The sequence below is a fragment of the Delphinapterus leucas genome, chromosome 10 (assembly GCF_059928025.1).
Source record: "Delphinapterus leucas isolate spDelLeu-1000000601 "Yukka" chromosome 10, BTC_Dleu_Yukka2, whole genome shotgun sequence".
Classification (NCBI taxonomy): domain Eukaryota; kingdom Metazoa; phylum Chordata; class Mammalia; order Artiodactyla; family Monodontidae; genus Delphinapterus; species Delphinapterus leucas.
Window position 1 is genome coordinate 59,159,227 of NC_143138.1, and position 25,755 is coordinate 59,184,981.

Sequence of the window (25,755 nt, forward strand, 5' to 3'; positions counted from 1 at the left end):
CCACCTGCAGGTGGAGCCGGCATCAGGGCTCTCGGGATGGACCATGCCCACCTCTTATGTTTGCGCTGAGTTGATTTTCAGTTTCCATATTAACATCACCATGTGCGGCTTCCCTCAGGTATATCTGTCACCTTTTCAGAATACTTTCGCTTTATATATCCTGGGGGTTCTCTTTGTTTTGAATCTTATTTGCCACCAGTTTCCAGCATATATCACTCCCTTCTTTTTCTTGTTTCCTCTTCACCCAGGCTTGTATTTTTCAAAGGAACATCAGGGAATCTGATCTGCCACCCGCAAGGCAGAAATAGTAAGGGAGCTTAGCCCCATTTGCCTGAATACCCTTTGAGCCCCCCAGGAGAATAATAAAATAAATTTGGGGCCTGGTAGTTAGATCCCTTGCACTCAGAGTTAATATTTTCTCAAAGAGAAGGGGTCAGAGTGAAAAGCCTACGTCGAGTTTTCTACCGGGTGCTCTTGTGGGAAGAGAAATCTGTAGTATAAGACACAACCCAAGACACCAGCTGATTGTCTGCCAGACAAATGTACTGTTTGGCTTCTTCTTTCACACCAGTTCTTTCTCACTTCTTTTGATATTATCAACAGAATAAAGTTTCTGTTATATACTTGACAATGAATAAGTTTTTATCGGCTTTAGGGGGTACAATACAGTGGAAATCAGAAGACATCGGGTTTCCAGCTGCATTCAAGCTAAGCACACTTTAGCCTGGACTACGTATGCTGGAAATGGGGGTAGAGGCTGAACAATTCAGTTGCTTAACTCCAATACCTATATCACTTCCACCAGACAAATATAGTCCTTCTTTCGGAGAAAAAAAATGGTTAAAGCCAGTTCTTTTTGTTTTCTCTTTCTGCTAAAGTAAGGAAGCAATTTTCCACTCTATAAAGTAATTTACATCTCAATCACTGGGCAGAGGAATTGTCTTTCAACATCAGAGAATCTTCTCTAGGTCTGAACTCTATCCCTCTCAATAGGTATTGGAACATTGTCCTACCTCTGAACTTTTCAGTTATGTGAGCCTATAAACAACTTTTATTAAACTAGTTAGATTTGGGTTTTCTGTCATTTGCAAATTAATTATACTGATCCTGGCTTATATTTGAAAGCACTGTTTTCTTGTATAGCACCTTAATATCACATTTTCTCTTAGTGGTCACACAAGCTCCTCATTTGTATTTCATCTCAGGTGCTTGGAGGTTAAGTGTCTCAATAGGTACCTTTCATGCCCTAACCTTAACTTCGTGAATCCCACCGGACTAATGTCTGTCATACCGTAACATACCTTCCAAATCTGGTGAAAATATACTCTCAGTTCCAGATTCTCCAGTGGATAATTTCCAATCTCTTTGAGGTATCTTCCAGGCTCCCCTACCCTACCTATGTGAATTTTGGGTTTGCCACGTCACCAATGTTTTAAGTCAGATCATGTGGAATGCCCAGGATTTTGTCATATCTGCTAGAGACCCTTACTGGACATCCATTTCCACATGCTATTTCTTAATCCTCCTAGAACACCTATCTTTTGCCATGTTTTGCTAATTCTCTCATTGTGATACTTCTAAAATTTGTCTTGCCATTCCACCACTCTGCCTACAAACATTTCCATCTTTGAAAGAGAATTCCTAGTAGCATTTCTTCTTGGTGTTTCCCCCTGTCCAACTCCCTAAGTAGAGTTGGTATTCCAGAAGACTTCATCCTGGGCCCTCGTATTTTGCTGTACTGTCTCTGGGGGCAGTACTGTCCAATAGACCCTTCTGCATCAATGAAAATGTTCTATGCCTGCACCATCCAATAAGGTAGCCAACTACCACATATAGTTACTGTGTGCTTGGAATCTGGCCAGTATGGCTAAGGACATACATTTTAAATTTAATTTTAATACCCACACGTGGCTAGTGGCTACTGTATTGAATAGTGCAGCTCTAGGGGATTACATTCATTTCTTCCCATGGCTTTAAATACCTTCTGTTCGTTTGACCGCTCTCAAATGTACAGCTCCAGGTATCACTAACCCAGAGGTCCAGCCCATATATAAAACCACCTACTTGAAATTTCTAATTGTACATCTCACACTTATCGCAAATGTTAATCCAACGTAGAGTTCTAGACTTTTCCATCTCCAAACCTATTCCCATTCCAGTCTTATTCATTCCAGTAAATGGCACCACTGTCTAACTCAGCTGCTCAGGTCAGAAGCCAGAAAGCTATTCCTGATTCCTCCCTGTCCATTATCCTTGCATCTAATCCACTGGCAGCAGCTCACTGATTTTATTTCCAAAATATATCTTAAATCCACCTTCTCTTCATTTCCATTACCACCACCCTCTCCAGGCCACCGTCATCTCCAACTTGGACGGCTAGCAGTCTCCAACATGATCTCTACTTTCACTTTTGTCCCCTTACAACCCATTTTCTATTGGCAGCCAGAGTGCTCATCATCATCTTATAATCAGAATCAAACACGTCATCCCTCCACTGAATACTCTTCAATGACTTCTTTTCACTTAGGGTGGAAGTGAATGATCTGGCCCATCGATCTGTATAATCCCAACTGGTGCCACACATGCTGTTCCTTTTGCTAAAACCTGTTTTCTTGAATGTGCCGAACTCTTCACACATCAGGGAGTCTGCACAGCTGTTCCCTCTGCCTGCGGTTCTTCCTGTTCTTGGTACAAGAGGCTCTTTCTCGTCCTCTGAGTCATACCTTTAATGTTACCTCTTAGGATAGGCCTCCTGTGAGCATCTACAGAAAGAGGGCCCCACTTTCTGTACCTCGTTCATTCCCTTCAGAGCACTTGGCAAGCTTTAATAATCTTGTTCACTTGATTTGTTTTGGTTGGTCCCTTTAATCTTCACTAGATTAATGTTCCAGGAAGGCAGGGAGCGGGTCTGACTTATCATTCCTTTACAGCACCTGGCACAGTGCTTTGCATACAAGCAGGTGCTCGGTAATACTTGCGTAATAAACAACTGCCTCAAAACACGTTGCTCACATCACTCATTCCCATTTCCTGGGTCTGTGTAGTAACAAAATAAAATTTTTCCTGCTTATTAGAGGTACTCTAGCTGGACTACACCAGACCAAGTTCTCCTTACTACATGGCCTTTGCCTTCAGCAGTCAGAAACTCCAGAGTTATCAGTATGTTTGTACTTTTCAGGAAGCAGAAGTTTGGTCCAAGCAGGCCTCTGGCTTCTCATTGCTCCTTTATCAACCATTATACTCACTGGCTGGGAGCTTATAAAGTGGAATGCCTAAACAGCAATGGGGCAAACTGCAGTCCGGAAAATGGCTCTAAAGGTGGAGGGTCTGGAATGGATGTTTCCTCTGTTTTGGCCAGCGTTCTTCTTCTCTGAATAGGGCCTTTGGTTCTCTGACTCTTTAAGATGGTTCATACCATTCATTAATATCCTGCATTTCTTCATAATTAATATTTTAACAGCCTGTATCCCCTTTTAAAAAATATTTTATTTTACAGACTTGATTTCAAGTCTGTAATCAAGTTAATTTTGGAATTCTTCACCTTCCCCTTACTTGCTGCGTAGAATCTATGCGTGCCTAGCATTTATGTTTGATCATGGACCTATGCAGGGCATTTGTGATCCTGACACCAAGATACTGGATTATATTGCCACTGCTGATTGAGGATACCCAGAAGAGCATGAAGTGACCACTTCTCCCTCCTTTGGTGATAGCCCCACAGCTTACTTTGGGACGTAGGTATTATGGTGATGAGAAGGGGACAGACTAGGAGAGAATTTAGGATAGTGGTGCTATGAGAGGGGTTGTAGCTCTACAAATTTTTATGAAAAAAAATTCCGTTGGTTTACATTTTCCCAGTCCCAGAGTACTCTCTTATAACACAAGGGCAATCAGGTCTCCCAAGGCTGCACAACCCAGACTGTCTCCATTGCTTTCCTTAAGTTACCTTAGTGACCTAAAGGAGGCCAACAACTTCTGAGGAAGAGAAGGTCCTGGAGTTGGCAAAGTAATAGCAATATCACTATATCAAATATGGTTTTAAGTGGGGTAGACTTATGGAAAGTAGTATTAATAAATACTTGTGCGGGCATGTACCCAGAAAGACACAGAAACAACACATTGTCTCTGAGAAGGACTGGGAGACAGGAGTGACAAGGAAATTTACTTTTCACTGAACACCTTTTTGAACTATTTCAATTTTTTTTATCATGAGTATGTTATAGCTAGTCAAAAATAAATACGTTTCAAAATTTGAAAAACATAAAGAAATGCAGTGTTGGTCCTCAAAGAGTCATTTAGCCGGACTAACAGGCATGAGGCTATTAGAAAAAATATAAGATAGCACATAATTAAATACCAACTTGGGTGGTACTGACTACAATTAGAAAAGGAAGAGAGGTCTGTTCACCTGAAGGAGCTGAGTCTTAGATGAGGAAAGGAGACTTTTAGCCCAGGGAAATTTGAGCAAATAAAAACAGGCAGAAGCAGAAATGTGCACAGATAAAGAACAATAGATTCGGGAGTCAGATAGGCCTGGTTCCAATCTTAACTCTAAACTTTACTACCTGAGTGAACTTGAATGAGTTTATAACCTCTTTCAGCCTCAGATTTCTCATTTGTAAAATGAGGATAAGAGTACCTACCTTATAGGATTAAGAAAAGTTAAGGAATGTATGTAAAATGGTTAGCACAGTACCTGAAATAGAGTAGGTGCTCAACTAAATGTTGCCTAGTATGAGTATGGCTGAACAGAGAGACCAGTCTTGCTGAAGGACAGGGTATCCACTCAGGAGAAGGGACAAGACAATACTGGCTATTACAGTTACAGCAAACTGTGGGCAGTCATCTTGTGGCTGGGGTTCCTGAAGCATAAGAATTATAAATAAGTATCACCATTATGCATTCTCTAATGTTCAAGAAAGTGAGAAGTCTGACAGTTATAGGGTTTCTCTCTAGCATGGTGCCTCTGGTGCATAATCAAAACAGAATTCTGACTGAAGGCCTTCCCACAGTCATTACATTTATAGGGTCTTTCCCCAGTATGGATTCTCTGATGACGAGTAAGGTGTGCCTTGCAAATGAAGCTTTTCCCACAGTCAATACATTCATAAGGCTTCTCTCCAGTGTGGACCCATTGGTGCTGAGCAAGATCCAACTTCCACATGAAGCCTTTCCCACAGTCCTTACATTCATAAGCTTTCTCCCCGGTGTGGATTCTCTGATGTCGAAGAAGGACTGGGTTCTGAGTAAAACTTTTCCCACATTCCTTACATGTATATGGTTTCTCCCCGGTGTGGATTCGCTGATGTTGTGTGCACGGCTTGTGTTCTGACTAAAGCCCTTCCCACATTCCTTACATTCAAAGGGTTTCTCTCCAGTGTGAATCCTCTGGTGCCCAATCAGGTTTGACTTCCAAATGAAGGCTTTAGCACATTCTTGACATACGTAGGGTTTCACCCCAGTGTGAGTCCTCTGATGTACAATGCAGTGTTATCTGAAACTGAAAGTCTTCCCGCATTCCTTACATCCACAGACTTTCTTCCCAATATGAATTCTCTGATGTTGATCAAAGTCTTCATTTTGAACAAAACACTTGCCACATTCTTCACATATATAGAATACCTGCTCATGTAGACTTTTCTGAGGTACAAGGTGGGTATAAACATCAGCATCTTTCAAATGCTCTTCTACTGAGGTCATCTCATCCTTGACAATCACTTCTATAATGTCACATGTAGTGTTCTCCACACTTTCCCTATTGGGGTAGGCAGGCCATCTCATTAACCTGCTTTTCTCCTCTTCACAGGTTTTTCCAAACCAGAATTCCTGGGAACCACAGCACTGGGGTCCACCTGATAGCACCATGTGGTCCTGTGCCTCCTCAAAAGTATCCTCCTTCAGAATAAAACCTTCTTTCTCACTCTTGGACACAGACTCTGAAAGAAGAAACCAGAGCTGCAAATGTCATCAATACCCATGACAGAGTGACTGAGGTCACCAAGTGGTATTAATATGTCCATTTTTCTCCAAGTGCCACCCCTGTGTCTAAGTGGCCCTGACCTAGCTGAAAACGGCGAAACAGAGCTAACACACAGAAAGCAACCAAAATCAAAAGGCAGAAATTAGGCAGACAGTCCCTAAGGGCTGAGGGCTCTGATTTCCAGCACCAGAGCAAGCATGGGGCCGGCAGGTGGGGAGTTGGGGGCGGGGGATGCTCTTGGGAAATAGTTGAATTGAATCCTAAGGGAGATAAGTCAAAATTCCTTCTAGGTAGTTCAGTTTATAACATGAGAAGAACTAGCCAGGATTCAGAGCAGAGGACCTGTTCAGAAATAAAGAATATCTGTGGTATACCTGGGGACCCTGAGCTTATCACACACGGTAGGGAGCACAAAGAAGACTCTCTCATACTTTTCAACACTGAATGGAAATAAAGTCTTCTCATTCAATCCAAACACCAGGTCCACCATGAAAAGTGCTTCCCTGAATTACTTTAGGCAGTGTTGGCCAAAGTGTCTCTTTGTTCCATAGTGTCTTATTCAAATCTCTGTTACAGCATCACATTTTGTTATAATTATACATTTTTGTATAATGTCTCATCAGACTGTGAGCCTTTCCGGGACAGGAGCCATATATTACTTGATTTCTGATCCCCAGCAATGAACACAATGAGAAAAATACAGCATTTACCTTTAACATATTGATTGACCACTGCAGCCAGATAGGTAAGCCCTCTGTTCAGTTTGAGCCTAAGATGAAAGATCCATCCAAATTTAATTATCTGCACTTGTCCAAATAAAAGCTGGAAGTCTAGAGTTTACATTTCCTCTGATTAATTAGTTGATTTGGGGATTTTGAGAGGGTCTTTTATTTAGAACATAAGTGGAATGGAATTTTAACATTTTACAAAGGAAAGACAGGAGAAAAATGTGTGACTGGTAGAAAAGTGCTCATTTCCCTCTCACTTACCGGTACAAATTAGGCTTGGACCCTCTCCTTGCAGTTTCGGTTTCAATGGCTCTTCTACCTGCTCAAGATGGGAGATCCCAGCAGGCTTTAGAAATGGATATCCTGCCAGGATCAAGATATAAATAAGGCTGACTCAGCTGGAGGAGTGGGGCCCATTAGGAAAGGAGCTGAGACAGAAGTGGTAGGGGAGAATGAAGGTTGGCGGAAAGACTGGTAAAACAGATGACCTGAAACTTGAGAGTAATAAGAATATAAAGGACAGGAAATAGAGGTTCAGGGAAGTTGTGATTCTATCAGTTCACCAATATACAAAAACTTATCACTCATTTTAAAATGTCAAGAAGAAACAGGAAAGACTAAGGTCTCTTCTGCACCTGCCCCTAGGAGCTGAAAGCCAATTCACATAGCAAAGTATCAGGATAGGAAAGAACTGCAAGGAGCTGTTCCTGAGGCTATGTTGGGAAAGCACCACCTCTTACTTTCCTTCCTTCCTATCTATTTATCTACTGCCTTCTCTCTTCACAAAGGATCAACAATGGGTCTCTCTATGGCATCCATAAGAAATGGCCTCATAGCCTCATTCAGCCATTCCCAGAAGTCACTTCTTACTCTAACAATAAACACCCCTATTTACAAAGGTCCACTCTAATAAATTCTTCAGACTTAGCTAAGACTGGTCTCTTTGTAACTCCCATCCAAATCCTCCTAAGAAACAGATCAATTCTGCAATTTCCAAATGATGACCTTTCAGTGTGATGAACTGGGAGATTGGGACTGACATATATACACTAATATGTATAAAATGGATAACTAATAAGAACCTGCTGTATAAAAAAATTAAATAAATAAATATATATATATATGAAGAGGACTTAAAAAAAAATGATGACCTTTCATGCTGCTGAGGCAAAGGACTATATGCCTCGTGAGTACTCTCTTCTTTAAGACTTTGAGTAGGGACATGAGCTCCAAGGAGGGCTGCTGCAAGTCAGGGAGTTAGGGTTTTGCTCAAGGAATAACTTAGCTGTTAGCTTTCTGCCTAAAGCAGAGATGAGAATGCCCTTGAGTGGCAGGGAGAGTAGGTACTGAGATCCTGAGAGAATGTAGAGGACACTGTAGGTGCCTCCCTACATCCATTCTACCCCTCCCCCACTAGAGAGTAGCCAGGCCCTTTGGGTGGGAGTGATCCCAAGTCCAGCTCCTGGTACAGGCCCTCACTGAGCTAAGCCAAACAGGTTATCCCATCCCACTCACTACATGAGAGATCCTTTCAGGGACCAGCAATCCAGGCCAAGTCAATCAGTGCAGAGCTTTTCCCTGGCTGCAGAGACCGATTTAGAGCCGGCATAAGACTTAAGATGGTGCAGCAGAGCAACACTTGGGACTGTGATTCACAGTGGTGAAAGCCTAAGGAAGGCCTGCTCTGTTCCTCTCCATCGGTGAAGCACAGTCCTGGTTACAACTACCAATCACCTTACAACCAATCACCTTACAACCACGAGAGGAGCCAGACTGTAGACAAAACCAACATATGAGGAGACAGAGAAGAGCAGAGACTGAAATTCTGATCCAAATGTACCTGCAGCCCATTCTACCTATGGACTTGCCAATTACACAAAACAATAAATTCCTCTTTTTTATTTAAGCCAGTTTGAATTGGGTTGTTACTTGCAATCAACGGTATCCTAACATGGAAAGACTTCCAGACACAGCAAGGAACTGTGTGAATGGGGGAGTTGAGGGCACAGCTCAAGTCACCTGTGCCCACAGAAGAGCCTCTGTGGGAAGAAGATGAAATGGGGCCAGGGGGCAATAAGAGGACACAGTTCTCAGTAGGAAATTAGGAGCAGGGAAGCCCTGTGTTGGGCCTAAACAAATGCCAGGGCTTTCCCACCAGAAATCCCTGAGGAACAGGAAGTATTTGGCTCAGGGTTATTTAGACTTCTTGATTTCTAATGATAAAAATGGCCATGATAAGGGCTTCCCTGGTGGCGCAGTGGTTGAGAGTCCGCCTGCCGATGCAGGGGACACGGGTTCGTGCCCCGGTCTGGGAAGATCCCACATGCCGCAGAGCGGCTGGGCCCGTGAGCCATAGACGCTGAGCCTGCGCGTCCGGAGCCTGTGCTCCGCAGCGGGAGAGGCCACAACGGTGAGAGGCCCGCGTACCGCAAAAAAAAAAAAAAAAATGGCCATGATACCCCAAAGGGCAGTCCGAATCTTCTACTGGAAGATTATAAGCAGGCCAGGAAAGTAGAAAGACCACCTCAGATCAGAAAGGAAACAGAAAAGTCAGGGAGTAAAGATACATAACGGCCCTGAAAAGAACGGTGGAGATGGGGAAGAGGAAAAACAGGTGCATGAAGATGGCAGACAGAAGAGCCCGGATGAATACAGCAAGGACTCAAGAAGATGGAAAACCATGGGAACACAGAGGAAAACAAGGAATCCCACTGGTGTCTACAGCACTAGGTTAAGAGAACACACACCCATGACAATTTAAAGATTAAGACAAGGGAACTGGTCAGATGACTGGCACATGTATCCTCGCTCACCTGAGGAGATGCCCCTCGGGCCCTCTCCATCCAGAGCTCCCTGAGGAGCCAAGCTCCATGGTGCTTCGTTCCAGCTGGAAAATCAGAGCCGGCTTGGGAAATGGAAATGCTGCTTGACAGGAAGGAAATGGGACAGGTGGGTGAGTAGGGTGACACAGAGCAACCCCAGGGCTCCTCCCAGGCCTGTGTCTTCAGGGGCGGGAGGGGAAAGAAGGGAAATTACTAGGGAGAACAAGAAAAGGAAGTCCGGGGAAAGGGACAGGAGACCCAGGGGAGAGGGGCCTGGAGGCTCACAATGGTCAGGAAACAGAGAGGAAGGGGTGCTCAATAACAGCATGAGTGAGCAAACAGATGACTTCACTCTTTGAGGAACTGAGCTTTCTTGTGCTCTCCCTCTCCGAGAGCTCTCAAGCTCAGACGTCTGCATGAGGATGGTTGGTATTGGGCTGGGTCTCCCAAACTGAGGTGGTGGGAACTGAGGGCTCAGAGGGGCACCAGGAATCTTCTCTCCTCCCACTGTATCCACAGCACATGAGTCAGGAGAACAGAAGCTCTCAGCCAGGGGTAAGGAAGTCCTATGTGAGGCCTGAATTGATACCAGGACTTCCTACTTCCCAGCAACCACTAAGGTTGGGTCATTAAGAATACAAGAGCCTGAAGTTGCCACTCAACTGAGGTTATCAAAGACTCCTGAGCCTTTGAGGAAGAAGGAGCCAAGAAATTCCAAAGGGTAGAGGCAGAGTCCAGAGGGAAAGACCCTTACCCAACGAAGCCACGGCCCCATAATCCTCCAGCATCACATCCCTGTACAGGGCCCTCTGAGCAGGGGTCAGGCCGGTCCATTCATTCTCAGAGAAGTAGATGGCTACATCCTCGAAGGTCACTGACTCCTGAAACAACATGTGTTTAAATGCCCTAGGACAATCCCAGGACCCAGGCCTGGAGTCTGGGTAGACCCAGGCACTAAGAGGTACTGGAGGGGATGCCCACTGAGTTTCTGGATTCTGAATGTCTAAGGGAACTCTCAACAGATTTTTGCCCCCTACTTACAAAGATATAAGGGATCAGCTACCAATCTTCTCATGTCTCTTCATTTTTACTTCAGCAAACATCCTCTCATCTTTTTCATGAGTCTCTGCAAGTTTTCCCTTTTCATTCCCATATGTGCTCTAAGTGCCAACCTTTCTCCACAGTGTATCCTCCTTCAGAGGTCACCAACCCTGGATAACAAGAGCAACTGACATTTATTGAGCCTGTGCCAAGCACTTTACATATATTACTCTGGGCACGCCTCACAGACTGTGAGAAGGACATTAGACCCATTTTACAGAAGGGAAACTGAGGCTCAGAGATTAACATCCCCCGAGTTAAAGAGCTGAGACAGAACTCAGGCCTGTGGGACTCTCTGGCTCTTACCTACTATGGCACACTGTCCTCTATCCTCACTCCTGCCACCCCTGCTGCCCCTGTCTAGGACTCTTGCTCTTCTCTCCCTCCCAGTCACTGCCACCAGCCAAAGAGGCAGCTAAGGGCCCCTCAGAACACTCAGGCTGCTCGAGAGGCTGTACTCAACAGGGCAGAGCCCAACTCTGACTACTCCCTAATGCACCTACCCTACTCTCTTCCCCACATCCCAGTCTCAGTGTTCCTTTTTCTGTATTTCTGGGAGCCCTAGCTCCTGCACCTTTTCTTTTCTTGCCTTTCCCTCTCACTCTCTTCCTTGAGAAACACAAACAGTGCTAACTTGGAGCCATCAAGACTTCTTATAATTCCCAGCCACTGCCTCCTTCAGGATCTCAATCTCAATACTATGGAGGGGCCAATTCTGGTCCATTCCCATCAGTCCTTGCCCGGCAATGTTCTCACAGCAACTTCCCCAGCATTCCAAGGCTCAAAGACTTTGGCTGGCTCACTTTTGCCTGCCTAAAAAAGTCCAACTCCTCTGAACTGCAGACAACTCCAGTCGCCATTCAGGGACCCAGCTTACTTCCCAAGGATCATCTCCTGCAAGACCACCCTCATGCCCTATACTGTCACGGTTCCGTTATGAACCCAAACCCTTTCCTTGCCCAGTTCTGTATCCTTGGACCTACACCCCCCTCCATCCCCACCCCCGGCCTGAAGATCCAGATCCTTCCTCCTGCTCCTGCAAGCTCATGTTCTTCTCAAGACCCACCTCAAACAAAACCAGCTCTGTAAAACCAGTCGTGGAAATTCTGGCCATTCGTCGCCGCACACAGCGCTCTGTGCTGGGACACCTCTGCCCCAGAATTGGCTCATGCTTGTGCATCTGCACGTGTGCTTCCCCTGCCGCCGCAAGCCTGGGGGATGTCGGATCCACTCTGCCCCTACCTGTTCCTCCGGGCCCTCCACTCTGGGCTGTGCCCCGATTTACCGGTAGCCGCACTGCCTCCTCTCCGCCCCTCATGTGGGCCTAGAGCCCCGGGCAGAGCCAAGCCAGCTTCGTGGCGCCGGCTCAGCGCTCACCGGGCCCGACCGGGGACTACCCAGGGTCAGGGAGGGACGCTCCAGACCCGGGCGGGCCTGACATAGCGGCCCCCCGCCCGGGAGCCTCCCGAACAAGAGCCAGGCTCCAAGCCCCAACCAGACCCATGCCCAGCTCCCCACTTTCTGCGTGGGTCAGGTCTCCGCATGCGAGAGGCGGAGGCTGCAGCACTCTTGCCATTCCGGCTTCTCTAGGACGGTGGAGGGCTCCGCGTCTCCATGGTACTCCCTTCTCGCCACGCAAAGTCGGGAGGGGAGAGTGGTCCAGCTCTCCCAGAGTCACAGAGCGCTTCGGGCCCTGCAGAAATCAAGGAGAACGGTAGGGGGGTGGGGGTGGGGGGAGGCTGGGGAGGAGGCTTCCTCTGGGAATCCTTTCCCGGCCCTTTTCTTCCCACTGACCACTCTTCTCCACCTCATTGCGCCTTTGTAGGATGGATGCTGGTATAAGCATCCATAGCATTCACTTGACTATGCCTGTTCACACATCTGTCTCCTTTTACTACGTTCTACATTCCCAGAGAGCAGACTATGTCCTTGATATGTTCATCTTTGTGCCTCTAACATCCGCCCAACGTCTAGCACCTCTTAGGGCCCAATTTCTTTAAGTGGCATAGAATGTTTGTTGAATAAAAGCATGATTAAATGTTGAACCAGTTTTTCCGTTGAAGAAAGTGAGGCCCAAAGAGAGGAAACGACTTACCTAACATCACACAGCATGTCAGGAAGCTCTGCTTTTAAAGACAGTTGTGGCAATAAAGGAAGACCTCCCAACTGAGAACAAGCAACGGCTTATTTATGCAGAGCTTATTATAGCAAGGAAGTCAGCCACCATACTTGGCATTTGGCAGAGAAGTGGGAAAGCTCTGTAGTAGGAAGAAAGGAAGGCTTCAGGTGTGCTCTGATTAAAGATTGTAGGCATGAGGGCTTACTAGAAGCAAAGCATCTGGTGTGATTGGTTGGGAAGCATTATTCAGATTCTGGCTGTTTGAGGCTGATTACTACAGGAGTTATTTTGGCTTCCGGGACTGATTGCTAGAGATGGTAGTTTGAACTCTTGCACTGGTTATTGCAGGTAGTGGGTTGGTTTCCTGGACGGGCTGCTGCAGACTGTGGGTCAGAGTTCTGTTTTTCTATATGGTTTGGCCATTGTTCATTTGTATATTCAGTCTCTTGGGTGAACAAGGAAGGAAGAGGATGTCTGCTTCACAGGAATTCAAGTCTAAGGGTTCAGATGCGTTATAGCTACCCAGGTACTGAGAGCTTACAGATACCATACCTATGAAAAGTCACAGAGCAAAGGAGACCTCAGATGAACTCCCAGGCTTGTTGGTTGGTTGGTTGGTTTCTAAGAGGGTACTGGAATAACTCATAAAGGGACACTAGCTGATAGTCTGCGAGTGCTGAGAAGGAAGCAGAGACTCAACTTGCGAAAGATCACTAGGAAGGTTGAGCATACAAAAAAATGTTCCCGTGATTTTCTTTGGGACCAGATGGAGAGAACTGAACTGGTGACAAAACAATTATGGGAGTTTTAGCTCAGAACAAGGAGCCCTCAGATAACTGATGACTAAGTCATCGTCCACCTGAAAAAAGGTCTCTTATGACTATGATCAGCGTTTGGTTCAAAATTTTTTAGAAAACGAAAGAGGAGAGGAATAGTCTATCATAATTAACCATATATTTTTACTCTCTCTATTGTTCTTCTGTCAAACACACAGCAGCAGGCAAGGCCAAGGCCAAGGCTAACTCCTAACTGATTTGCCCAGTAAAGATACAATATGCCATTTTTAGATTCATATAATGTATTACTTACATAAACAGCAAAAGGAAGAGTAGCCAAATATCCCAGTTCCCCAAGTCCTTGTCCCACACACCAAAAACGACACGGAAACGAAAGGGGGCTGGATGACTGCAACGTGGGTTGTGGCATACGCCTTGCTGAGGAGACAGTTTTAGACTGCAGCTAAACAGTGTTACAGTCTGCAGTTACAACCTGAGGAGAGTGGGGCAGAAAGCCTCATACCTCATCAGAATCTGGGAGGCAATGACAAATTGTCTCATGGCAGCCTTCTACGGGGATAGGGACAGAAGTGGGAGATGGCCTCAAAATCTTGTAAAGTTCCTCTCATCCTCTCATGTTCTGGAATGATCACAAGATGATCTGCCAAGACTCAAATTAGCTATAGTTCAAGACTTTGCCTGCACAGCCTATATAGATATGCGTGAAATTGCCGGGGCACCATGGTAGACACATTCCCCTACAACTTTACCTCCTAACTTCTAACACAGGAAGAATTCTCGGGAGCATAAATCACCACATAGGTCATCAGATACTCTAATTAATTGTACAGATAGAGGATTGGGCCAAATGTATTCCATTTGTCTTAGGTAGCATTGGACAAGAGTGACCATGATTACGACTCACAGTGGTATAACCAGGCTCACTGGAGGAAAGACCACGTCAGGCTCCACATCCAGAGTCAAGCCAACTAAATGTGTCATTAATCCAGGTGAGACAGGAAAAACTAGCAATGGCACATATCCCAGCTAAACTGGCTAGCAAACAATCCAGGGCAACACAATTGTCCATTACCATTCATGCTAGAGAATTTAGTAAAAGTCACTGATCTGTGAAAAATGTACAAGAGAGTCCAGCATAACAGTATGAGGCTAAAGGGAATCACATCAATGTCCATAAAGTTAATACTGTTCTATTGTTTCTTTTTTTTTTTTTTTTTTTTTGCGGTTTACGCGGGCCTCTCACTGTTGTGGCCTCTCCCGTTGCGGAGCACAGGCTCCGACGCGCAGGCTCAGAGGCCATGGCTCACGGGCTTAGCCGCTGCGCGGCACGTGGGATCTTCCCGGACCGGGGCACGAACCCGTGTCCCCTGCATCGGCAGGCGGACTCTCAACCACTGCGCCACCAGGGAAGCCCTCTCTTGTTTCTTGATGAGGCTGTTCCTTTCTGGAGTCAATGGCTGTTGGGAGGATTCTGAGGGTTTTTAAACTAAGATCATTTGCTAGCCAGTAGTCAAACTGAAGTTAGTGGCAAAAGCCTGGGTTAAATCTGCCAGATATCCCACAGACAAAACCTAAGATAGATTAACGATCCCTCCCTCTGCCCCTGACTTCAGAGTCTAAGGTGTTTTCTTCTTCCCAACCAGGGTTGTTCCTCTCCTTCCACAGCCACGTGATCATTATGACCAGACTCTGCAACAATCACTTCACCTTTTCCTCAATCCTCCCCATGTCTTCCCACACTATACACGTCATCTCATCCCTAGTTAGCTCAGAAGTTCCTACTTATAAAACGTGTAACGCCCTAGACCACCTCCCACCCTCTGACATGTGAGTCATGCCAATATCACCTCAGGAGTTATCACCTCATAATTCATGATCATTATAATCACTTTCTATAATTGCCTAAATCCAGTTACAACTATAATTTCCCATCTGAGTACTGATTTCACTATATGCCATAAGTTCTGGTTTTCATTTTCGTTCATGTCAAGGTATTTTCTAATTTCTCTCGTAAATGCTTCTTTCAAGAAATCATTAGGAAGCGTGTACATGGACTCTTGCAGGCTCCATGTGTGTCCTTTTGCCTTTACGAGTTGGTTATGTATCCTTAGTACACCACTGTAATAAATCTTACTCGTGAGTAAGACTATATGCTGAGTCCTGTGAGTTCTTCTAGGGAATCTCTGAATGTGAAGGTGGTCCTGGAGATCCCTGATACGGGTTATGAGAACTAGATTGCATGAAACATGTAAAGAATTTGGTGTAATTCTTGGCTCATGGTAAATTCTCAAAATAAGAATGGTAAAATTCTTAAATGGTAAAAAAATAAGTGGTCACAGTGGCAATGGGGATGACCAGCACAGGGCCATGAACAGAATAGGCACCCAATGTCAATTATTCCAATCCCCATCCTATTCCTTCATTCACTTCCACTATATGCCCTCATATCTCTTAGCCTCTTAGTGAATGAACAGCCCAATACCTTTATAATGGCATCTCACTGCCAGCAAGTACCTCAAGTTCAGCCTCCTGTTTGATACAGCAGAACAGCAGGGCCCAGAAAGGCGAAATGAAATGTCCCAGATCATGTCGTGAGTTGGTGACAGAGTTGAGACAAGAATCCAATTTGCCCTTTAAGTCCTACACTGGCTTCAATGTCACCTGGTACATGAGATGCAGACTAGGAGTAAGGTAATTAACCTGGGGCCAGGCTGTCAAGAACCCAGGTGCTATGGATGGGTTTCCTTCTCTTCCTGGAAAAAAGAAAACTTGAAAGCTAGGGAGGAAGAGGAGCCATAAATAAGCCCAGCTCTAAGTTAAATGAGACTACTTTCTGACCTAAAGGTAGAGTGAAATAATTTTTTTCCCTGCATCTCCATTTCAAAGGTACTGCTGTTGACTCCTAGGGGTTAGGCAGTGGGCAGGAAGTGGCTAGCACTGGGGGAGGAGTCAATATCACCCAGAATTGGAACAAAGGGCAAACCAGACTCAACGGATAGCCAGTGTAGCCGGTCTAGAGCATGCCCAGAGGAACCACAGCAGGTAAACGAATTCTTTGGCCGGCGCACAGTTGCTTGAAGTTCTGGGCCATATATGGAATGAAAAGACATGAGATCTGACGGCACCAGAAACCCACTTGAGCCCTGTGGGTCAACCCAGGGACTTCCCTGGTGTCCAGTGGTTAAGACTCCACGCATCCCTGGTGGGGGAACTAAGGCCCCACATCCCACATACTGTGCAGAGCGGCCAAAAAAAAAAAAAAAAAGAACTCATCCCACCCTCCAGCCCACCATGTAATGTGCAAATGAGGTGAGCAACAGAGGAGCACAAAAAGTGTTTAAGGATAACAGAAAGGACGGACTCGTATAAGAGAATTCCCAGGCTTGTGGCCTTAAGTGGTGGCTTCTCTCAGCGTGCGCGCATTGGAAACAGCAGCGGTCTAAGCAGATAGGTTAGGGGGTCTCCTGAGAAAGAGAACGAATAATGGCTTTCTTGAGAACCCATTCTGGCCTAACCCATTTTGTGATCTAAGCCCGGCTGCAACGCTTGCCCTTGAACAGGTCTCAGTAATTAACGATCTTAAAGGAGGGAATGCAGAAACACCGGAGGACCAGTCAAGAAACCATAGTGCAGCCTTGGGGCTGCCTCCTGGTTCCTCAAGGGATATACATAATAACATATCTTTGAGTTCTCCAGGAACTAAGCCCCCCCCACCCCCAGGTGGAGGATGGAGTTAAGATGTCAACCCTCCTGAATTCCATCAACTAAAGCTTGGACTCTGTCAACTTTTGCCCGGATTCTATGCTAAATTCTGCTCCCCTCAAGCCCCCTCATGAATATGCATGATATGCATGTATCATTAGCTTAAACCTTCCCCAACTTTGCTGTGCAAGTAATAATAAAGTCTTCCTTCTCCCGATCACAGTGGGCGGTTCCCCCCCTCAGCCCCACTCCCTTACTGGTTGCTCCGCAGACGAAATGAGAGACACACAACCGTCTGCGCAAAGCTCCGCCGACTTATGGACACAGCGCGCCTCAGGACTGAGAACTGCCTGCGGGGCCTACCTAAAGACGCCTTTACGGAGGCGGCGGGGAGCGGAAGTACGTCACCGCCTTTCCGGCCCTCAGGCCCCAAGGCCTCTCTAGCAGGCCCGGAGGTCGCCTATGCTGATTGTTGATCCTCCTCGACTGCCCCGCCCACCATCCCACCATGGTGACTCCACCTCCGCCCCCACCCTCACCCGGAGGTGCGGCTGGAGTGGGGAAGGCTGAGACTTGACGCAGGCCTGCCCCGGCCATTCCGGAGGACTGGGAGGGCAGCCGCGTGGGCCGATTTCCCAGGGGCAGGCCAGCCTCCACCTGCCGGTATAGCTGGCCACCCTTCAGTGGCCCGGACCCAGACGAACGGGTGGCTGGACCTGCTGTCATGGGAAGGGCTCAGTGCAGCGTGATGGGTCAAAGCCGGAAACCGCACTGAGCTGGAGACTCTTCCCCCTCTTCTGAGCACCCCGGCCACATAGGCTCCCTTGGGACGACCCTGCCACATGCCTTAGAAGCACGTCCCCTACACCCTTACACGCAGCACACATTGACCTGGCCTTGTCCTCCGGGTCTCCACTTAATTACCACCTGATCAGTGTGGCCTCCCTGACTCCCCACCCTCCTTCCCGCTCTGCCCTCTTTTTTTAAAAAATTTATTTAATTAATTAATTTAGTTTTGGCTGCGTTGGGTCTTGTTGCTGTGCGCAGGCTTTCTCTAGTTGCGACGAGCGAGCGGGTGCTACTCTTCATTGCGGTGTGTGGGCTTCTCATTGCAGTGGCTTCTCGTTGCGGAGCGCGGGCTCTGGAGCGCAGGCTCAGTAGTTGTCGCACACGGGCTTTGTTGCTCCGCGGCATGTGGGGTCTTCCCGGACCAGGGCTGGAATCTGTGTGCCCTGCATTGGCAGGCGGATTCTTAACCACTGCGCCACCAGGGGAGCCTCCCACTCTGCCCTTCTTTGCAGCACTTAACACAATTGTGATGATATGCTTCTTCGGTCAAGGCCATAAACTCCAACAAGGCAGGGACAAGGTCTATTTCATTTAGGGTTGTAGCAAAATTTCTGGCAACTGAGTGCACAGTAAATATCTGTTGAATGGATAGAAGGTGCTGTTCCAAGAAAGGGGGAAATGAATGGATGAGTGGGTGTGAGTGAATGAATAAATGAAGGTGAGAATGAATGTAAGATGGTGCTGCCATCCATTAAAAACTGAGGGACAAAGTTCAGCTTTTTGGAGTTGACCCACAGTTTCTGATTTTATATGTATGTATATATATATATATATATATATATATTTTTTTTTTTTTTTTTTTTTTTTTTTGCTGCACATCTTGCAGAATCTTAGTTCCCTGACCAGGGATTGAACCCGGGACACCGCAGTGAAAGCACCAAGTCCTAACAACTGTATCACCAGAGAATTCCCTTTCTTTTTTTATTTTTTAAAACATTTATTTATTTATATTTTTGGCTCCGTTGGGTCTTCGTTGCTGCGCGCGGGCTTTCTCTAGTTGGGGCTACTCTTTGTTGCGGTGCGTGGGCTTCTCATTGCGGTGGCTTCTCCTGTTGCGGAGCACGGGCTCTAGGCGCGCGGCCTTCAGTAGTTGTGGCTCGCGGGCTCTAGAGCACAGGCTCAGTAGTTGTGGTGCACGGCCTTGGTTGCTCTGCGGCATGTGGGAATCTTCCCAGACCAGGGATAGAACCCGTGTCCCCTGCATTGGCAGGCAGATTCTTAACCACTGCCCCACCAGGGAAGCCCTGGGAATTCCCTTTCTGACCATATTCTAAGGCTAAGGAGAGTTGGTGGAGCTGAGTACTTGCTGTGGTTGCCATGAGCAATCAGAGAGGACTTCATGGAGGCAGAGTGTGGATGTTTTCAGCTCCCTGCTGGGAGGAGCTGCACAAGGCAAAGGAAGCTCCCTCAAGAGGGGATGTAAGAATCTTATGGTCATCTGAGGAGACAAAGTCCCTGTTTGCAGGTCATTTAGGAAGTTAAAGAGTAACTTGGGGGTTATCAGAACTGGTTGAATCGAGTCTGAACCTCATCACCTATTGCAACAATGAGCTAGGTTGCTTGACTAAACCCTTAGAGTCAACGGCACAGCTTTCCCCTTCTTGGGCCTGCTGGCAGGGACCTGGCCTGACATCTCACAGTAGGTCCCCAGTAAACTGTCAACTCACCTCACCCAAGCTAGAGCAGGTATCAGAAAAAGTCCCCACTACACTCTGAACCTAGATCCTTATTGTAAAGTAAAAGTTTGTTTGAAGTCCCTATCATCTCTGACATTTCATAATTCCAAGATTCCCAGTCTGTATTTCGTTTTGTTTTGTTTTGTTTTTACCTGTATGCGGGCCTCTCACCATTGTGGCCTCTCCCGTTGCGGAGCACAGGCTCCAGACGCGCAGGCTCAGCGGCCATGGCTCACGGACCCAGCCGCTCCGCAGCATGTGGGATCCTCCTGGACCGGGGCACGAACCCGCGTCCCCTGCATCGGCAGGCGGACTCCCAACCACTGCGCCAGCAGGGAAGCCCCCGACTCTGTATTTCTTGCTAGAGGAGTATGCAAGCCAGTTGGCGAGAGGCTTGGAGACTGAAGTCTGAGCCTGTGCTTGAAGGGTCCTCTGTCTGGGAGGTTCTGTGGGTCTTTTAAAGATAAGGAAGGGGTGGATGTGAAACTTAGTAAGTGCTCGGTGCATTTCTGCTGAATGAACTAGCAAATTAATGAATACATGAATTCATGAGTAAATAAAGGAGTGAATAATCAGTAAGTCACGGGCGTGAGGATGGAGTCAAGGAAGGCTTGGCAGAGAAGCTGCTGGAGCTGGGTCTGAAAAGGTCAGAACAAAGCCTGAAGCTGGTGAGGGGGCTGTGACCATAGCTAGAGGTTTCCTTCTGGGCTTTTTCCTAGTCCCGCCTCCTCCTCCCACATGACAAGGTCCTAACAAAATCCAGGGGAACGTTTTGCTCCCAGGTACTGTCTCACCAGGGTTATTTACTGTAACTTGCAGTCACCGGGCAAGGTCCAAGTGGACAGATTTTTCTACCCTCAACTTGTCAAGACCTCCCAAACTCTCTGGCACCCAGAGAACAACGTGTCCAGAGCTCAACCTGGAAGAGCACAGCCATGATGGTCTGGGGTCTGGTGCTGGGAGCTCTGATGGTGGCCACTGTGGGGTACCTGTGCCTGCAGGAGCTGCTCCGGCAACAGAGACCCAAGGAGCCCCCTCTGGATAAGGGCTCCGTGCCCTGGCTGGGCCATGCTATAGCTTTCCGGAAGAATATGTTTGAATTTCTGAAGCACATGCGGGCTAAACACGGGGACATATTCACGGTGCCGCTAGGGGGCCAGTACTTCACCTTTGTCATGGACCCTCTCTCCTTTGGCCCCATCCTCAAGGATACGCAGAGAAGACTAGACTTTGTGGAGTATGCGGAAAACCTGGTGCTAAAAGTATTTGGATACCGCTCCGTGCAGGGAGACTACCACATGATACACTCAGCCAGCACCAAGCACCTCATGGGGGATGGCTTGGAGGAGCTCAACAAAGCCATGCTGGACAGCCTGTCCTTGGTTATGCTGGGGCCCACGGGCCCCAGTCTGGATGCCAGTAGCTGGCGTGAGGATGGCCTCTTTCACTTCTGCTACAACATCTTGTTCAAGGCCGGCTACCTGAGCTTGTTCGGCTACACAAAGGACAAGGAACAGGACCTGCTACAGGCAGAGGAATTATTCGTGCAGTTCCGCAAGTTCGACCGCCTGTTCCCCAGGTTTGTCTACTCCCTACTGGGACCCCGGGAGTGGCTGGAAGTGGGCCGGCTCCAGCGTCTCTTCCATAAGACGCTCTCTGTGGAACACAACATGGAGAAGTACGGCATAAGCAACTGGATCACCTATATGCTTCAGTTTCTGAGGGAGCAGGGAGTCGCCCCAGCCATGCAGGACAAGTTCAACTTCATGATGCTCTGGGCCTCCCAGGGTAACACAGGGCCTACCTCTTTCTGGGCCCTCCTGTTCCTCCTGAAGCATCCAGAAGCCATGCGGGCTGTGAGGGAGGAGGCCACCCAGGTCCTGGGAGAGGCCAGGCTGGAGGCCAAGCAGTCCTTCAACTTTAATGTCGGTGCCCTGCACCGCATGCCGGTGCTGGACAGTGTGATGGAGGAGACACTGCGGCTGAGGGCCGCGCCGACCCTCCTCAGGGTGGTGAACAGTGACCACAGCCTGAAGATGGCCAGTGGGCAGGAGTACCTGCTCCGCAACGGAGACATCCTGGCCCTCTTCCCTTATCTCTCAGTGCACATGGACCCCGACATCCACTCAGAGCCCACCACCTTCAAGTACGATCGCTTCCTCACCCCCAGCGGCAGCCGAAAAGTAGACTTCTACAAGGCAGGCAAGAAGATCCACCACTACACCATGCCATGGGGCTCGGGTGTCTCCATCTGCCCTGGGAGGTTCTTGGCCCTCAACGAGATGAAGCTCTTTGTCCTGCTCATGGTCACACACTTTGACCTGGAGCTGGTGGACCCTGACACACCTGTGCCACCCGTGGACCCCCAGCGCTGGGGCTTTGGCACCACACAGCCCAGCCACGAGGTGCGATTCCGCTACCGCCTGCGCCTGTGGAGTGAGCTCTGCCCAGGTGGCCGCAAGCCTGGCTAGGGGGTTCCCTTGGGGTCTCCAGCTCCGCTCAGCCCTCTGAAGCCCCAGACCAGCCCTTCCTCTGACCTGCTTGCCCTCTCTGCTCTTTGGCCTCCTTCTAGGCACCTCACAGGCTTCTTCTTCTCTCTTTAAAACACTGTCTCTCACAGTGGATTCTGCAGAAACTGCCTCTCACAGGAAGTCCAGGGAAGGGGAAATATCTGTGGGCAACTCAGTTTGGGGGCTAATACATGCCTTGACAAGTCCTGCAGTATAGACACAGGTTACGGTGGGCAATGCGGCATCTTGCAAACGTTAGTCTCCACCCACCCTCCCACCCTGCTTTTGTTGTTTTTCCTCAACACTTATTCCACATCCTGTGGAATTCAGGGTTTAGAACAGTGTCATCCTATAGCAGTATGAGGCAAGCCACACGCATAATTCTTAATTTCCTAGTTGACACATTTTTTTAAAAGTAAAAAGAAAGAGGTGAAATTCATTTTTATACTATATTTTACTTGACCTGATATATCTAAAATATTAGCATTTCAACAGGGAGTCAATATAAAGGTATTAATGAAATATTTTTACATTTCTTTTTCCCTTCAAAATCTGGCATGTACTTTTTAACCCTTGATACTGAGCACATCTCAGTTCAGACTAACCCCATCCTAAGTGCTCAGTAGCTACGTGGGGCTAGTGGCTTCTGTATTGGATAGAGCAGCTCTAGAGAAGGGCTGCCTTTCACATAGGAGTTGTTCAGGGTCCCTCCTCCGTGTCCTCCTCTCCCCTCTGCACCCCTACCTTGGGGTGATCTCAACACCTCACTTGGTTTCCACAACCATCGCTGGGCTCAGAGCTCTCTGCTACCTCCAGACCCCCAATCTCCCCACAGGGGTCTCACAGCACCTCTGACTCAGTTCGGCCCACACAGAACTCAGCATCTGTCTCCCCAACCTCTGCCCTGAACCACCTGCTTCTCCTGATTTCCCTGCCTCTCTTTGCTCGGGGCACCACCATCCACCCCATCCCCCAAGGCAGATACTGAGGAGACACACTGGCTCCTCCCTTTCTCTCCCCCATAGGGAGAGAGTTCTGTCAGCCTGACCCCCTGTGGTGCCGCTGAACCTTGTCCCCCCCCGCTTCCCCCCCCCGCATCCCCCGCTGCCCTTCTCATAGCTCAGAACTCGACATTTCTCTCCACGTGGGGCCTGTGGGCCCTCCATTTACCCTGCTGCCAGAGACTTTTTTTTCCCAAAAGCACCTCTGGGTGTCCCCCTTTTACTTTTCTGGCTCCCCATCACCTCCACACACCTGACATTTAAGTTTTGCCACAGTGGGTCCCCAAATTTTCAATCCAGTGCAATTCAACGTTGGCAACTTTCTCCAATGGAACTGTCCGTAAAGTACAGGGCTCGCTTTCACTGTTAACCCTGGTGCGAGCTACTCCCGGAAGCCTTCTTGAACCTCGCCCATCCCATCCTCTGACCAGAAATGGCCTCCATCCCCTGGATCTCCCCTACCACCGAGTGTATCACTGCACATCTGTTATGTCATTGCTTTCTGTGTCCCGGTTTCTGCCTCCTGCCCCCTGCTCCAGACTGGAACCCATAGGGCTTGGTATCTTATTCCTTCACCTCTGACCCCAATTCCCTAAATGTAGATTAAATTACAGAAACATGACTTCCAGACTCGGCTAATTTACTTCATGTCCTCAAATAATTTCCTTCCCCTCCCACCTTCACTCAGCTTTCCGGCCTGTGAAATGGAGACAATCCCTGTTGCCAGGCGTGCTTACCAGGGCTGGGAGAGAGTGAGAGGGTGCTACTGCCAGAGCTGCAGCGGGCTGACGGCAGGGCCCTGGCTGGGGCTGGGACAGGAAGGGTAGTGACCGTGGGAGTTGATAGAGGGTCCTGGAGAAGGGAGGCCCAGGCAGCATGGACCCCCTGCAGGGACCACCCGGGGGGCTTCTCTCTGCTACCCCAACCCTACACCTCTGACTGGCCTCTTCCTTTGTCTTAAGTTTGCCTGTTTTGCCCCGAGTTTGGCGAGGATAACAGGCTGTTAGAGTGGGCAGGGGCCGGGCCGTGGACAGGAGTCTGTCCTCACTAGCTGGGTGACTCTGGGCTGGGGCCTGCCTTCTTCTGGGTCTAGCTGCCCCCAAATGGTGACATCTGCCTGGAGCCTGATAGAGCTCTGACTGGCTAGGAGAAGCCAGGCATCTGCCCCCTTCCACAAGGGCCAGGGGCGCAAGGAGAAGAGCCCCATGGGGCACACAGGAGAGGGAGAAGGGGCCTTGGAGGCCAGGAGGTGTCTCTGGGCAGCTTACCAGCAACCTCCTCCACGCAGCCAGGCCCTGTGCCAGAGCAGGTGTGGGAACAGGGATAAAGACACAGGGCTTCCCTACACCTCCTTGGCCCTGCCCGGACCTGGGTGCTGCATCCCTTCATTTTCCACACACCCAGAGGACTGTGGACCAGGAGCCAGGCCTGTGGACAGGTTGGGACGGGGCTGTGGGCCCAAGCCCACTAAGTCAGGACAAAGAGGCCTCAGCTGCCAGATGTCCCAGGAACTTCATGGATCCTGTGATCGGTTTGAGGGTCTGCCTGGGACCGAGGGAAGCCTCAGGGGGGTCAGATGTGAGGTGAAGACGAGTGTACCATCCCACAGTCAGGGATGCCCACCATAACAACAGCCCCTCCCCCCAGGAAGTGGCGAGCAGCCAGGATTAGCCTGTGCACGTGGAGGCCCATGCCCACCTGCTGGCAGGGAAGGGGCCCGTGGCACCTGTAGTTGTATTCCCCCTGGCCTGGGGACTGCTGGACACACCCTCCACAAGGGCACCCTTCCTGCCCCGGCAGAGGGGGCAGCGAAAAGACTGAGACCCACAAGGACGCATCTAGTCGCTGCCTGTCCTCACCCAGCAGTTCTGTCTGCGAACCCCTCATTTCTGCACTAAATCTTCTCTCCCTCTGTGTATCCTCTCTGAGGATAGCTTGTAACAAAGCAAGATCAGGAATGACGTGCCAGTGGTGGAATTGCAGGCCCCTAGGAAAATAAAGAGATATTTTTCTATAGGCAGTAACTGCTGTGAACGCTCTCACACCACACTTCACAAGGTGGAGGGTGGGCAGCCCTGTTCCCAAGCAGAGCCATGCCCACCCTTCTCCCTGGCTCAGCCGGGCAGGAGAGTCTCCCTTGCCTCAGAGCCTGAGAGCCAAGAGAATCCTGGGGGCTTTCCTCAGACCTCAGGTAGGAAATACAGGTATGTTGGGCAGTGCAGACGGGAAGCCAAGCCTCGGGGTGGACAGAGAGTGGCAGGAGGAACCAAGGTCCAGGCTGGGAAGTCAGGTCAGGATGGAGAGGGCACTGTCCTGGCCCTCTCCATCCTGACCTGTGTATGAGAGCCAACCTCCAATTCACTCCCTGACCAGTGCCAGCGAGCCTTCTCGCAAACTGCACTCAGAGCCCTCACTGTGGTCAGCTGTGGTGTATGGCAACTGGACAGTGGGAGGGACCAATGGGCCACCT

The 25,755-nt window shown here is 48.6% G+C and overlaps 2 protein-coding genes across 2 annotated transcripts in view; one reads left to right on the forward strand and one right to left on the reverse strand.

Annotated features, from left to right (window-relative positions):
• The window catches only part of ZNF662 (zinc finger protein 662), a 38,283-nt gene extending 26,224 nt beyond the window's left edge, over nucleotides 1-12,059 (reverse strand). Inside the window, 7 exon segments of the mRNA XM_089919095.1 lie at nucleotides 52-5,317; nucleotides 5,320-5,936; nucleotides 6,970-7,071; nucleotides 9,522-9,589; nucleotides 9,591-9,630; nucleotides 10,285-10,411; nucleotides 11,698-12,059. Coding sequence (XP_089775221.1) covers nucleotides 4,907-5,317; nucleotides 5,320-5,936; nucleotides 6,970-7,071; nucleotides 9,522-9,589; nucleotides 9,591-9,630; nucleotides 10,285-10,411; nucleotides 11,698-11,949 — 1,617 coding nt within the window. The 5' untranslated portion in view covers nucleotides 11,950-12,059 and the 3' untranslated portion in view covers nucleotides 52-4,906.
• Nucleotides 12,060-16,274: 4,215 nt separating this feature from the next.
• Nucleotides 16,275-23,902, forward strand: CYP8B1 (cytochrome P450 family 8 subfamily B member 1). Its single transcript, XM_022553863.3, has one exon. The coding sequence runs from the start codon at nucleotides 20,710-20,712 to the stop codon at nucleotides 22,243-22,245; it is 1,536 nt and encodes a 511-aa protein (XP_022409571.1). The 5' UTR covers nucleotides 16,275-20,709; the 3' UTR covers nucleotides 22,246-23,902.
• Nucleotides 23,903-25,755: the final 1,853 nt, after the last annotated feature.

Excerpts from the sequence above, each read along its gene's own strand:
- CYP8B1 (XM_022553863.3), top strand. The coding sequence starts at position 20,710 with ATGATGGTCTGGGGTCTGGTGCTGGGAGCTCTGATGGTGGCCACTGTG.